This window comes from Dendrobates tinctorius, unplaced genomic scaffold (assembly GCF_039654945.1).
Source record: "Dendrobates tinctorius isolate UK_male_01 unplaced genomic scaffold, ASM3965494v1 ptg000007l, whole genome shotgun sequence".
In the NCBI taxonomy this organism is placed as follows: domain Eukaryota; kingdom Metazoa; phylum Chordata; class Amphibia; order Anura; family Dendrobatidae; genus Dendrobates; species Dendrobates tinctorius.
Window position 1 is genome coordinate 3,194,600 of NW_027361675.1, and position 16,357 is coordinate 3,210,956.

Genomic DNA, 16,357 nt, shown 5'->3' on the forward strand with positions numbered 1-16,357 from the left:
GTAGATATCATGGAATGAAGAGAGAAGATATGCCTGCAGTTCTTCTAAATAATACTGACAAACATCAGCAGGAGGTCTGCCTAACAGGGTCTGATATGAAATACAAAGATGAAAAAAGGTGTCAGAACATGTTTTCTCCGCTTCGATACGAAGCTCCCAAAAACGCAAAAACAAAGTGTCATGCAGAGAAACTTGCTTTCATTATTGAAAAAAAAGCAAACGCATAACAAACAGCTCCAGATCTCTCATGAGACACATACACTGAGATATCCCTTTTGTTAGCTAAACATTAACGCATGATGGTCTATGTGTGCAGAGGCAATAAATTCCATAGGCACTCCTATGTGAAGCAGGTCAAAGTTCTGCCCTAATGTGCCTGTGCATTTCACAAAGGGACACTTTACCCCTAACATGAATCAATGTGCTACACCACAAAGCACTGAACTTGTTGACATTCTGAATCTGTGACGTTCTGAATGTCCCCTGAGGAATGACTTGGAAAAGCTATTAAACTGAGCCTCAAGTAGGAAACATGCCATAAATATTGTACAGCATTGTTTCATGGGTGAGTGATATCTGTTTAATGAATGTCCAGGCCACCATACTGAGATAAAAGATGGTTTTATAAGTTCAAAGATGCACAAATGATGGGAAGACTCTAATGATCCATTTATAACAATAATATACATAACACAAAAATAACAAAAATTGTAGCAATGGCTACATGTGTTCTTGCACAACAGCACACACAGCAAAATGATTCTGTTCACCAAGAGCCCTAAGACACAATAATTAGAAGGAAGAACTTTCCTAATGTTCTCTTCATGGGCGAACATACCGCCGGTTCAACCAGTGTGGCTGCACTGGGGCCCACAGGCTCCAGGGGGCCCCAGCAGGGCGGTTAATAATGAGGGCAATCTGGCCAGCTCCTCCAGGCCTGAGGCTCCGGGGTGCCCCTGGCCAGATTGCCCTCATGTGCCGCGAGCAGAGAGAGATCCTGCAGCTCTGCTGCCTACAAGAGAAAATAGCAGCGGAGCAGAGCTGCAGGGATCCGTCCTGCTTCCTGCCCGGCGCCTGCGCTTCCTGTTTCTGACATCATCATTCAGCGGCCGGCTGTGCCAGAGAGAGGAAGCAGCCAGAGGCGGTGATGCTCTGACTGCGTGAGAACATGCAGACAGGTGAGAGGTGCTGTGTGTGTGTGTTTTTTTGTATGTACATGTGTTGTGTGTGTGTGTAGAGATGAGAGTGGTGTGTGGCGTGCATGCATAGCACGGCGGGGGAATGTGCAGAGAGGTGGATGGTGCTGTGTGTGTCTGTGTGTGTAGGTGGAGGAGAAGGCAATGATGGGTGTGATGGGGAGAAGGCAATGATGGGGGTGATGGGGAGAATGCAATAATGGGGGTGATGGGGAGAAGGCAATAATGGGGGGTGATGGGGAGAAGGCAATAATGGCGGTGATGGAGAGAAGGCAACGATGGGGATGATGGGGAGAAGGCAATGATGGGGTGATGGGCAGAAGACAAAAATGGGGGTGATGGAGAAGGCAATGATGGGGGTGATGGGGAGAAGGCAATGATGGGGTGATGGAGAAGGCAATGATGGAGGTGATGGGGAGAAAGCAATGATGGGGCTGGTGGTGGAGGAGAAAATGATGGAAGTGGTGGAATAGGCAATGATGGTGGGGAAGAAGGCAATGATGGCGATGGAGAGAAGGGAATGATGGTGGTAGGGGAAAAGACAATGATGGGAATGGTGAGGAAGGAGGCAATGATGGGGGTGGTGGAGGAGAAGGCAATGATGGAGGCGGTGGAAATGGCAATGATGGGGTGATGGGGAAAAGCAATGATAATGGGGAGGTGGGGGAGAATGCAATGATGGTGGTGGTGGAAAGGCCAATAATGGGGGTGGGGGAGGAGGAAATGATGGAGGTGGTGGAAAGAGCACTGATGCGGTGGCAGGGGAGAAAGCAATGATAGTGGTAGGGGAGAAGGCAATGATGGAGGTGGTGAAGAGGGCAATGATGGGGTGGGGGAGAGGACAATAATGGCATGTGGGGGAGGAGGACAATGAGGGGTGTGGGCGATAGGGATGGGAGGAAGGGAGACTTATAATGGACTTAGGAACAGGGAGAGATGAGGAAGACATTATTATTGCTTATTACGTCTAACACAGTCCCTTAGTTTATAGTGTATGTACTTATTATGTATAACACAGTGCTTTAGTATATAGTGTACGTACTTATGTATAACACAGTCCCTTACTATATAGTGTACTCACTAATTCTGTATATTACCATCCTTAGTTACATAGCTTCCTCTTTTATTATGTATAACACCGTCCCTTATTACGTACCATCCTCTCTAGTCATATATGGTGCCGTCCCTTATTATATTGCTTCCTCTGCTGTTATGTACAGTGCTTTCTCTTACATAGTGTATTCTTGTTAATTTTGTTATTCAAAGCACCATCTTTTATTACATAGTCCCCTCTCTTTTTAGATATTAAATGACTGCTGATGGAGCAGCTGGTGACCAGGCTACCAGTCCATCAGCTCCTTCATTAGAAAAGAAGGTTTCCCATGCTCCATCAGCCATCATTGCATTATACAGCTAACAAAACAGGATGGTATGTAATAAAAAAACAGGACTCTATATAACCCATTTGTAAGGGACAGTACTGTACATAACAAGAGAGGGCACTGTATAAGGGACAGCAATATCTCTATATATAAACTGAATGTGTGTGTGTGTGTATATCACCAACCAATCACTAATCATCTCTCATTTCACCAGAGCTGGTAAAAAGAAGCTGAGCTATGATTGGTTGCTATGAGCAAGTTTTCCCACTTGACAACACCTCAGCAGACACTGACATGGTGGGAGAAATATAGCATCCCTGGGAACATAAGCTCCCAGCCACTGTTTGCCCCCAAAAAGGAGCAGAGAGCACATGACAGAAATGAATCCCCCCTCCTGTGCCCATATACACATCACACATCCTCCATCATATAGGTACATCTTCCTTCTTAAAGGGATCATTGGTATGGAAGTCAGAGCAATTCCTTCCAGCGCTTTGGTCTTGACCCCAGGCCTCTCTTAAAGGGATCTCCGGTATGGAAGTTATGACTGTTCCACTCAGCTCTGTGGTTCTGACCCCAGTTTCTCTTAAAGGGATCATTGGTATGGAATTTAGGGTAAATCCACTCTGCGCTTTGGTACTGACCCCAGACCTTTCTTAAAGGGGTCTCTGGTATGGAAGTCAGGGCAATTGCCTTCAAATGCTCTATACTGACCCTAGGCTCTCTTAAAGGGATCTCCTGTATGGAAGTTAGGGCAAATCCCTCAGCGCTCTGATTCTGACCCCAGGGTTCTATTAAAGGGATCATTGGTATGCAAGTCAGGTCAGGGCAAATCCACTCAGCGCTCTGGTTCTGATCCCAGTCTCTCTTAAAGGGATCCCTGGTATGGAAGTGAGGGCAAATCCACTCAGCTTTCTGGTTCTGACCCCAGGCTCTCTTAAAGGGATCCCCAGTATGGAAGTCAGGGCAATTGCCTTCAAATGCTCTGGTACTGACCCCAAGCTCTCTTAAAGGGCTCTCCTGTATGGAAGTTAGGGCAAATCCCTCAGTGCTCTGATTCTGACCCCAGTGTTCTATTAAAGGGATCATTGGTATGCAAGTCAGGTCAGGGCAAATCCACTCAGCGCTCTGGTTCTGATCCCTGTCATCTGAGGAAGAAAGCTTCTGTCTGTCGAAACGCGCTGTGGATATTTAATAAAGGACTGTAATTTTATACTTCTAACACCCTTCCAGTGTGTGCACTCCTTTAGACCAGGTTCATTTTTAGCTCTGCAATTTTTTTTTTCCCTCTGTTGAGTTTCCCTGCTGGAGCTGCACCTTTTCCTTAATCACGCCTGGCTGGCGCTCCTCTTTGGACTGTCTCACTTATCGCCTGGTTCTGACCCAAGGCCCCTCTTAAAGGGATCCCCGGTATGGAAGTGAGAGCAAATCCACTCTGCGCTTTGGTACTGACCCAAGGCCTCTCTTAAAGGGGTCTCCGGTATGGATGCTATGGTAAATCCCTCAGCGCTCTGATTGTCACCCCAGGCTTCTATTAAAGAGATCATTAGTATGGAAGTCAGGGCAAATCCACTCAGCGCTCTGGTTCTGACACCAGGCCTCTCTTAAAGGGATCCCCGGTATGGAAGTTAGGACCATTTCACTTAGTGCTCTGGTTCTGACTCCAGACTGACGGGATGATGTGGGATATTAGTGGTAGTTGTCCGGTGGCTCTGGCTGATGAAATGCTGTGGAATATTAGGGGTAGTAGTCCAGTGGCTCTGGCTGACAGGATGATGTGGGATATTAGGGGTAGTAGTCCGGTGGCTCTCGCTGACGGGATGATGTGGGATATGCACTTCACCAGACGATCAGACTGATACTTAGCCCCGACCTATTCAATCGCGCTTTGAAAACCCATCTTTTTAAACAAGCCTACCACATCAACTACTCAGTAAACTAACTTTGCTCTGTTTCCACCTTCCTAATATTATTCTGAATCTGCACCCTACTATTCATCTGTCTCCACACCCTCCATGCACACGATAACTGCACCTGATACTTGACTATTGCACTTAAACACACGGGCTGATGACTGGATCATGCAGCTTTATATGAAAATCCCTATTTATTACAATTTCCAGACCTGAAATAACAAGCACTTTTCACCTACTGTGTCCCCCCCATTTCCTTGTAGATTGTAAGCTTGCAAGCAGGGACCTCACTCCTAATGTCACTGTTTAAATTGTCTTAACTTGTATTGAATTTATTGTCTGTACATGTCCCCGCTTAATTGTATAGTGCTGCGGAATATGTTGGCGCTATATAAAAATTATTATTATTATTTATTATTATTTATTATTATTATTACTATTATTATTATTAGGAGTAGTAGTCCGGTGGCTTTGGCTGATGGGACGATTTGGGATATTAGAGGTAGTAGTCCGGTGGCTCTGGCTGACGGGATGATGTGGGATATTAGTAGTAGTTGTCTAGTGGCTCTGGATGATGGGATGATGTGGGATATTAGGGGCAGTAGTCCGGTGGCTCTGGCTGACGGGATGATGTGGGATATTAGGGGTAGTAGTCTGGTGGCTCTGGCAAGATCTCCTTCTCTACTCCCCCTTATCTCTTCTTCCCACAACCGCATACAAGACTTCTCCCGTGCTTCCCCCATACTCTGGAACTTTCTGCCGCAACACATCAGACTCTCATCATCAACAGAAACCTTCAAGAAGAACCTGAAGACCCACCTGTTCCGACAAGCCTACAGCCTGCAATGATCCTCGATCTACTGAACCACCGCACGATCAGCTCTACCCTCTCCTACTGTATCCTCACCCATCCCTGTAGACTGTGAGCCCTCGCAGGCAGGGTCCCCTCTCCTTATGTACTTGTGTGGCCATTGTCTTACACATGTTTATTATACTTGTCTATATTTCCCTTTTACACATGTAGAGCACCATGGAATAAATGGCGCTATATAAATGCATAATAATAATAATAATTAGGAGTAGTAGTCCGGTGGCTCTGGCTGATGGGACGATGTGGGATATTAGGGGTTGTTGTCCGGTAACCCTGGCTGACGGGACGATGTGGGATAATATAGTGAATGTGGCTATGCGGAGTGGGTGGGGCTCTACACTCAGTTATATATATATATATATATTTTGTTATAACTAACCGTTGTTAGTTACTATGCCCGGGCAGCGCCGGGCTCTTCAGTTAGTACATAATAAAGGAGACTATGTAATATATACACATGTATGTGTGTGTGGCCATATATATATATATATATATATATATATATATATATATATGTGTATATATATATATAAACCAAGAAAAAAGGGCAACACTACCAAAATAATATAGCAGGTGCAAAACCTATTCAGCAGTGTCCAAGCAGCCAAATTAACAAATGGAAAAAAAATAGGCAGCACTCAAATTAAATGTGAAAACAGTGGATACTTTACTGATCCTCAGGTGGCAACGTTTCAATGGTGACCCATCTTTGTCTTTATATATATATATATATATATATATATATATATAGTTTTGTCGCCATAAAAGGAAGGGGGCCCAGACACATTTCTTGCACAGGTGCCCCAAGCTGTCAGTGTCCGCCCCTGGTTCTCTTCAAAGCATATTTAATATGAACCATGCATATCTCAGAACAAAGAAGAAACTGAACCATTTCCTTAAATTTTTGTTAAGTGGTGGTGTCGAACGCTAATTATATTGGCAAAGATTCTTCCATTCGGAAATTCATCAGGAATATGAGGGAATTTTTTGAATGGATTGCTAGAAAAAGATGCCATAAACTAAATATCAATAAAACAACTACTCAGAAAAAAAGTTATTAGGGCATTTTCACATGCAGCGTTTTGCAGTATTTTATGCAACACTTTTTATGCAAAAATGAAACTGTGTTTTACAGTAGCAGCAAAAGCTATGAGATTTCAGAAATATCATTTACACGCTTGTATTTTTTTTTTCTTGACTGAAGTTGAGAACTGCTGCATTTTTTAAATTTTCATCATGTCAATTCTTTCAGTTTTTGCAGCATTTTTTGACTCATAGAAAGCAATGAGATGAGTTTTGCTGCGTTTTGAGCTGCACTTTTGGTCAGTAAAATTTACCCTATGATACATGTCCTGTAGAAAAAAAAAAGTGATCACGCATAAAAAAAAGCAACTAAAAAGCGCCACAAAAATGCCTCAAAACAAAACTGCCATAAAAAAAAAAGTGCAACAAAAACACTGCCTGTGAACAAAACCTAATAGATGGAAAGCTTAGTCCTTTCCACTACCTATTATGAGCATCTTACATAGTGATAATCTATAACCAGCAACAAACTGCTCTTATTTTGCATCAGTTATCATCTGAAAGAGTCACACAATGTTTTTAATTTAAAGTCTATAGTGAAATGCAGAAAACACTAAATACCATGTGTTTTGGGTTGTGGCATCTTAATGGTGTTATTATTTTAGTATAATTTTATCACAATGCAGCATAATCTGCGTCTAGCATTCTCTGGTGTCTTTTTCACTAAGTTCCTTTACAGGAGTGGAAAAATGAAAAAATAAAATTCATAATATTTTTTGCAGGACTTTAAAAATATTGAAAACATAGTGTTGTTTCGTGTCAAGGAGCTCCGAGGATAGGGTGAAGATATCAAGATTTGCAGTTTGGACGCAACATTTCATTATCTACATAAGATCTAAGTGAGATAATATTGGATCCACATGAGATTTTTAACAAAGGCAAACTTGTTGCTCCTAAATATCAGCAGTAGCAAAATGAACCTCTCTATACCCCTATGGTTGTCATTCAGACTAATTTAGTTAGGCCAAGAATGATGTAATTACATTTTCGGTAAAGCAGACGTAATGCACAATGAAACAGTTGCTTACTAAAATAGGAACCAGACATATACTGTAAATTCCATGTAGAATTCCCACCTGAATTCCCGCTCCCTCGGGTACAATGATCTTCCATGCGCAATTTAAACTGTTTAAGTATGGCTCAGGGAAACCTGGAGACAGGATGGTTCCTTTGCGTTCAGTCAGATTTCCTCCACAAGGCACTAATAAATCACAGTGGACCGAACATACGTCAGAACTAATGCCAAATTGTAGTACAATGAATATATAGTTTTAAGCATAATAAATGAATTAATCTACAACAAATAATGATACCATTGCTTACAGGGTACTTACCGACACAGGAGGGCACTGTAGTGTTCCATTGTGCTAGGGCTCCAATCACTGCTTGACACTCAATATTTTTGGAGCCCAACAATGCATAACCAGGAATGCACTCAAAACGGACAACAGCTCCAACTGAGAAGTCATTACCAATACGGCGTCCATACTTGGGTTCTGGTATTGAGCTGCATTGAGTGGCACTAGTACGAGGAACAGCTGAAAAAAGGCAACGAAATGGTGACCGGTCCAGAAGAGATAGTTAGGATGAGAAAAAGAGATGAAGGTAGACAGGTAGGTGTCATCATCCAGCGTGGATCTGACAGTTTAAATGGATAAGTGAACTTTTTTTCCTTTGGCAAGGTGCCAAAGTGGTGTGATTGCCCCCGGTGGCCATTAGAATTATTACACGTGGTGTCGTTCATTCTAAATTGCCCCGGTGGTGGTGAGCGGTAGCGCACTTTAGTTTCTTTGGTTTAATGTGCACTTAATTACAAATCAGGTGTTAGGCCCTATAAAAGAGAGTCAGGTGTGTTCAATCACTGTTGGTGATATTGTGTTCGTCATTTGGGAAGCAAGCCTGGGTGAGGAAGGAGCTGAACATGAGTCCTGCGCAGCCCAGCCAGAGGGGACGAGTGGCAGCTATGTGGTCTGCAAGAAGGGCTGGCATGGCGTTGTGGAGTCACAGTTTATGGTGTCGGCAGGAAGTGCGTGCATGGCTTGGTGGAGTGACAACTATGGAGAGAGTTGCACTCAGCATGTGGGACTTGGTTGCTGAGAGCTGGACTCAAGCATGCTTGACTTTTTGGGCAGGAGCTGAACTCATCTTTGGAACTCTGTTACTGGACTTCTGCAATTGGTGGTGGACTCTGCTCCAAGGCTGCACTATGGTGAAGGATCCAGTTATGGTGATGGATCCGGGTGGAGGAGAAGATGCACACAGGTGGTGGGCTCTGTTGCTTGGAGCGCACGCAACAGAGCAAAGCTAAGTGGTGTTTCCCCTGTATTGTCATTTTCTCTCATGTGTGTTTAGTGCAGTGGTGGGATTAGTTTCCGCACCGACCAATTCCCTAGTGAGGGTTTAGGTTCAGGGCGAGCTAGGGTTTTTAGGCTCCTGTGCGTTGCCCGGTGCGGAACCGTCATAGGGAACGTTAGGAGTGCAGGGACACTGGCTCAGGGGAGTACAGGAGGTCTCCACTTCCCTATTCCCTATTGCAGGGCCCACCATTGTTAATGTTACCCAGGTTCCCCCTTTATTATTTAAATTTGCCTTACTGGAGGCGGGGTTTCCAGACTACTTTATATATACGTGTAATACCTAAATTCGCCAGTTGGAGGCGGTGTATCCAGCTGCACGTCTTATTATTTAAATTCGCCCAACTGGAGGTGGTGTATCCAGGGTCACGCGTGTCATGGGTTCGCCTTGCGGTACTCGCTGCGTCCAGACACACGTGACCGTGACATTGGAAGACATAAAGAGAAATATACATGTAGGCAAGGGTGAAAAAAGCTAATGTCATGGAAAATTAAAGGGCATTGTATATTCTCTAATGGGTATGTTATGGAAGACTTAAGGGCGTTGAATTTTTCTAATGGGCAAGTAGTGGACACAAAGTTTATGTCATTAAAAGGGTTTCCTGGTATTTTATTAATAATATCACATTGACAGTGCGGCACCTAATCAGTGGGCTCAGAAGGGGGTGTTCTCTGTACTTGGGCGGGAGAAATGCTGAGCTCACTGATTGGCTGCTGCGCTGTCAGCGTGATGTCAGTGACACTCAATAATTGACACCACAAGCAGCGCCACAGACCAAGCGTTAGACCTGAGGACAGTGAGTAAAGCATGGTTGGTTTGTTTTTTTTATAACAAACTGAAGCCAAAGTTGATCATTTTATGAAAGGGGACAACTCCTTTAACGCTAGCTGTTGTGTTCCCCAGATTATTACTGCGGGCCACAGGGATTTCTTGCAACAGTACTGTCAATTTTTTACATTAAAAGCGTTTTCTCTAACTTTAATATTGATTATTTATTTACCACGATAGGTCATCAATATAATTTTTCATGTCAAGCCACCACTGCGAATATTAACCATCACATTGTGTATATTGATATTATTGGATTATATACAGTAGGGCAAAAAAGTATTTAGTCAGTCAGCAATAGTGCAAGTTCCACCACTTAAAAAGATGAGAGGCGTCTGTAATTTACATCATAGGTAGACCTCAACTATGGGAGACAAACTGAGAAAAAAAAATCCAGAAAATCACATTGTCTGTTTTTTTTTCATTTTATTTGCATATTATGGTGGAAAATAAGTATTTGGTCAGAAACAAGCAAACAAGATTTCTGGCTCTCACAGACCTGTAACTTCTTCTTTAAGAGTCTCCTCTTTCCTCCACTCATTACCTGTAGTAATGGCACCTGTTTAAACTTGTTATCAGTATAAAAAGACACCTGTGCACACCCTCAAACAGTCTGACTCCAAACTCCACTATGGTGAAGACCAAAGAGCTGTCAAAGGACACCAGAAACAAAATTGTAGCCCTGCACCAGGCTGGGAAGACTGAATCTGCAATAGCCAACCAGCTTGGAGTGAAGAAATCAACTGTGGGAGTAATAATTAGAAAATGGAAGACATACAAGACCACTGATAATCTCCCTCGATCTGGTGCTCCACGCAAAATCCCACCCCGTGGGGTCAGAATGATCACAAGAACGGTGAGCAAAAATCCCAGAACCACGCGGGGGGACCTAGTGAATGAACTGCAGAGAGCTGGGACCAATGTAACAAGGCCTACCATAAGTAACACACTACGCCACCATGGACTCAGATCCTGCAGTGCCAGACGTGTCCCACTGCTTAAGCCTGTACATGTCCGGGCCCGTCTGAAGTTTGCTAGAGAGCATTTGGATGATCCAGAGGAGTTTTGGGAGAATGTCCTATGGTCTGATGAAACCAAACTGGAACTGTTTGGTAGAAACACAACTTGTCGTGTTTGGAGGAAAAAGAATACTGAGTTGCATCCATCAAACACCATACCTACTGTAAAGCATGGTGGTGGAAATATCATGCTTTGGGGCTGTTTCTCTGCAAAGGGGCCAGGACGACTGATCCGGGTACATGAAAGAATGAATGGGGCCATGTATCGTGAGATTTTGAGTGCAAACCTCCTTCCATCAGCAAGGGCATTGAAGATGAAACGTGGCTGGGTCTTTCAACATGACAATGATCCAAAGCACACCACCAGGGCAACGAAGGAGTGGCTTCGTAAGAAGCATTTCAAGGTCCTGGAGTGGCCTAGCCAGTCTCCAGATCTCAACCCTATAGAAAACCTTTGGAGGGAGTTGAAAGTCCGTGTTGCCAAGCGAAAAGCCAAAAACATCACTGCTCTAGAGGAGATCTGCATGGAGGAATGGGCCAACATACCAACAACAGTGTGTGGCAACCTTGTGAAGACTTACAGAAAACGTTTGACCTCTGTCATTGCCAACAAAAGATATATCACAAAGTATTGAGATGAAATTTTGTTTCTGACCAAATACTTATTTTCCACCATAATATGCAAATAAAATGAAAAAAAAAACAGACAATGTGATTTTCTGGATTTTTTTTTCTCAGTTTGTCTCCCATAGTTGAGGTCTACCTATGATGTAAATTACAGACGCCTCTCATCTTTTTAAGTGGTGGAACTTGCACTATTGCTGACTGACTAAATACTTTTTTGCCCCACTGTAAGTAATGGATGTTTGTGCCAGTTTCTTCAATAAGTACTCATTCAGATATCAGTTTTTCTTGCACGCGTCCAATCTGTGTTTTCATGGGTAAAATTCATACCTATTATAGTCAATGGAGTTGTTCACATATCAGTGCATTTTCAAGGACCAAGTGATCCGCAGACAATCACGTCGACATGTCCAATTTTCATCTCGGATCAAACTGTCCAATGAATGCCTATGTGTCCATGAAAATATTGGACAGCACTCAAATGCCATCTGGGTACGGTCCCTTCTTTCACGGCACTTTGATAGTAGAGGTTTGAGAATCCTTCATCATGAGACGGACCAAACTCTTATGAAAATCTGATCGAAAAACACTGATGAAACTCAGACAGATTTTCTCAAATGAGGAAATCATTGTCATCAGAGATTCTCTTTTAATCACTCCCTGCTCTAAACAACTGATGGAAATCCCAAGACTCCTGTGTTAACTCTTAATGCCCCTATAGGACATTTGAAAAAAAGCTTTTGTTTTTCAATTTTTTTTTAAAAAGAACCCCAGACAATATCCGATATGAATGTATTCAGTTGAATGAGTTTTCTACATAGCAATCGGAACATTGCTTTAATATAAAGAACATGAAAAATGATAGAATAATAGAATAGAATTGTTATTGTCGAGATTTATTATGTGTATTTGTGAGACTAGAGGCTTAGACTTTTACTGATATTATATTTCAGTGGTAAATGCACTCCATTACATTGTGCTCAATATGCCTGGGTAACAGATGGGAGCCTTGCATTGTGTAAAAAAAAAAAGCCCTGATATGAAGATGATAAGTCTTGGCAAAAGAGAGATCTTTCATTTGTGCTCAGAACAAGATACATGACTATATATTGTATGGCACATTACTCTCATACGCAAATTCCAGTGGCAAAGACACATAAAATACATTGTTGCAAGACGTGTTTGCGGAGTCACAGCTGCCTATCCTCCCGAGCTGTACACCTGCCATATTCACTTCTTTTACTATGTCCCTTTTCACTTTCTCAATCTAACCGTGTGACATTTTTAATATCTGTATGATGGTCCCTGTAGGTTTCATGCACTGCTTGGATGACCACAGGACATGACACGCCATTTATCCACCTACCTTGGTACACAAAATGAAATCCTCTGGCTGTCGCCTGTCCCTTGGCGCTGAACTTAATTAAAATCTGATTGGAAGTTGCAAGAGGTAGAGATTCACCTGTAATGGCAGAGCGCACGTGTTACAGAGCGGTGAGACCGGCCTACGGTAGATAAACCTGCTGCTGATCTGATCACAATGTGTGAGATGCAACTGCACAAACCGGTCTGAAGTCTGGGCATGGGAACATGTTACTCCGGCTGGAGGAGGATCTAGATAGATAACCAAACTTACATGTGTACTGCTGCTGATGTGAAATAATATGATAACTCGAGACAGAGATAGTGATTCACAAATGGAGAAAACAGCTGTGGCACACACGCTTTTATATTTCAGCTAAAATTTATGTTATCTTCATTCCCAGTAACAAATATCTGCATTTTATGTAACCAGATCTTTTATCGTCCTAAGCATATTCCTGAGCCGAGAGCGCCAAATTATGCTTGCTTCTACACATTTGTTAAAACTGCAAAACAGCTCCCTATAAATCATCATAGTGCTCCCAATGCTGATAAGTCACAAAGGGTATATTCACCATTGTACAGCATATATTTGTATACAATTCAAAAAAAGTTGGCTAAGCTTTAAATTACTCATCTTGGTTACAGTCTGTAGTGTAGCACAAAACTTTATTTTTATTTCTACTGTTTTTATAAGCTTGTCGACAGAAACATCATGTCTAAGTTAACACTGTGGCCTCAATTTATTAAAGCAATTGAACCAGAATCTTGTAGTAAATGGTCTTAAAAAGAAAATCACAAAATGTTTCCGCAACGTGGAGTTGTGCTAAGATTTGGCAACTTTTGGTGACTTCACACCAGTTTTAGCTCGTTTTGCCAATATGGGTGCACGTAGGCGTGATGCATCTAATTCATAATGTACTGCAGTGTTCCTTACTTGAGAAATCTTATTCCAGTTCCTGATTAGAGTAAGGTTTCTGGCGGGTCACACTGAAGCGCACACCACTTATCAGTTGCGCCTGATTCTTTATGACTCCTAAATGGCTAAGTACTTCATTCATCATAGTTTTTGTGCCAAAATTCTGAATAAAACACCTCGAAATATTGCCAAATTTTGTTTTTTACACTGGTCCTGGTCAGCTTCCTCAAAACAGACCTTGCAAATTCATCAAAATTTTCGCCTCTTTGGTGATGTAAATTACGCTAGAAATGTACACCAGATGCTGCTTGGAAGCATTCATGAGGAAGCACACAGGCCTAATAAGAATTAAGCCCATTTTACTCAAGTGCTCGCTTTATGAAGACTGGCACGTACAACATCAGTCTTAGGCTGGTTTCACATTTGTGTTTTTTTGCGCTGCATTTTTGCGCATACGTGCGCATGCGTTTTTCCCCCTATATTTAACATGGGTGCGCATACGTGCACGTTGGCATGCGCACGTATGCGTTTTTCGTGCGCAGCGTTTTTTTAAGGTGTGCGTCCATAAAGTCCAGACGCTACATGTTGCTTTTTTTGGTCCTCCCGACTGCTTAAAAAAATGCATGCGCACATATGCGCACATTTTTGCCAAAAAATTAACATTACAGTCTATGGGTGCGCATAAGTGCGCGTTGGCATGCGCACGTATGCAATTTTTTTAAGCATGCATTTTTTAAGTCAACATTAGGGAAGAGCTTTACTATCATAGAATCATAGAATCGTAGAGTTGGAAGGGACCTCCTGGGCCATCTGGTCCAACCCCCTGCTCAAAGCAGGATTCGCTAAATCATCCCAGTCAGATGTCTGTCCAGCCTCTGTTTGAAGACTTCCATTGAAGGAGAACTCACCACTTCTCGTGGCAGCCTGTTCCACTCATTGATCACTCTAACTGTCAAAAAGTTTTTTCTAATATCTAATCTGTGTCTCCTCCCATTCAGTTTCATCCCATTGCTTCTAGTCTTTCCTTGTGCAAATGAGAATAAAGTTGATCCTTCTACAATGTGACAGCCCTTTAGATATTTGTAGACAGCTATTAAGTCTCCTCTCAGTCTTCTCTTTTGCAAACTAAACATTCCCAAATCCTGCAACCTTTCCTCATAAGACAGGGTTTGCAGACCGGTCACCATTCTGGTCGCTCTTTTCTGAACTTGCTCCAGTTTGTTGATGTCTTTTTTAAAATGTGGTGCCCAAAACTGGACACAATATTCCAGATGAGGTCTGACCAAAGAGGAGTAGAGGGAAATAATGACTTCACGTGATCTAGACTGTATGCTTCTGTTAATACATCCTAGAATTGCATTTGCCTTTTTTGCTGCTGCATCACACTGTTGACTCATATTCAGTCTGTGATCTATTAGTATACCCAAGTCTTTTTCACATGTGCTGTCACTTAGCCCTATTCCTCCCATTCTATATATGCTTTTTTCATTTTTATTGCCCAGATGTAGTACTTTGCATTTTTCCCTGTTAAAAACCATTCTGTTTGTTGCTGCCCACTTCTCCAGTTTATTTATATCTTTTTGAATCCTCTCTCTCTCTTCTCTAGTATTAGCTATCCCTCCTAGCTTTGTGTCATCAGCAAATTTAATCAGTTTACCCTCAATTCCTTCATCTAAATCGTTGATAAAGATGTTGAACAATACAGGGCCCAGGACAGAGCCCTGTGGTACCCCACTTGAGACATTCTTCCAACTGGATGTGCAGCCATTTACGACCACTCTTTGGGTCCGATCACTAAGCCAGTTATGAATCCACCTAACAGTTGCCTTGTCCATTCCATACTTAGTCATTTTTTCAATAAGCATTGTATGAGAGACTTTGTCAAATGCTTTGCTGAAGTCAAGATATACTATATCTACAGCATTTCCTTGATCCACCCAATCAGTGATACCGTCATAGAAGGAAATTAAGTTAGTCTGACATGACTTATTAGTTACAAACCCATGCTGACTCTGTTTAATCACTTCATTCTTATCCAGGTATTGACATACATGTTGTTTAATAATTTGTTCAAAGATCTTTCCTGGTATAGAAGTCAGACTCACCGGCCTATAGTTGCCTGGGTCCACCTTCTTCCCCTTTTTGAAGATAGGAACAACATTTGCTCTTCTCCAGTCTTCTGGCACTTCTCCTGTTCTCCAAGAATTTTCAAAGATTATGGAGAGGGGTTCAAAAATTTCTTCTGCTATCTCCTTCAGTACTCTGGGGTGTAATTCATCTGGACCTGGAGACTTGAATTCATTTAGGTTAGCTAAGTGTTTCCTCACAATCTTTCTGTTTATAGATATCCTGGATTCTTCTATTCCCTTAATAGGACAGTGAATAACAGTTGATGTTACATTTCCTTTCTGAGAGAAAACAGATGCAAAATAGGAATTTAAAAGTTCAGCCTTCTCAACATCCTGTCTTACCATTTCATCATTTTCATCCTGTAAAAATCCTATAGCATCTTTGACTTTTCTTTTACTTTTGACATATCCCCAAAATCCTTTATTATTGCTTTTGACATCTCTTGCAAGCCTCAATTCATTTTCAGCTTTAGCTAATCTGATTTGTGCCCTGCAGGTTCTGCAGACAGCATTATATTCTTCTTTAGATATGCCTCCCTCTTTCCATTTTATAAACATTTTTTTCTTCCTTTTTAGCATGTGCTTAAGTTCTGTGTTCATCCATCCTGGTTTCCTTAAATGCTTCCTATTCTTCCCTCTTTTCGGAATTGTTAACAACTGTGCTTTGAGAATTTCA

General features: G+C 42.2%; 1 protein-coding gene across 1 annotated transcript in view; it reads right to left on the reverse strand.

Moving 5' to 3' along the window:
• The window catches only part of CSMD2 (CUB and Sushi multiple domains 2), a 1,542,159-nt gene that overhangs the window by 196,208 nt on the left and 1,329,594 nt on the right, over positions 1–16,357 (reverse strand). Inside the window, exons 33-35 of the mRNA XM_073571899.1 lie at positions 12,638–12,733; positions 7,780–7,983; positions 7,522–7,646 (exon numbers count right to left, since the gene is read on the reverse strand). Of these exons, the coding sequence (XP_073428000.1) occupies positions 7,522–7,646; positions 7,780–7,983; positions 12,638–12,733 (425 nt within the window). The remainder of the gene's footprint in view (positions 1–7,521; positions 7,647–7,779; positions 7,984–12,637; positions 12,734–16,357) is intronic.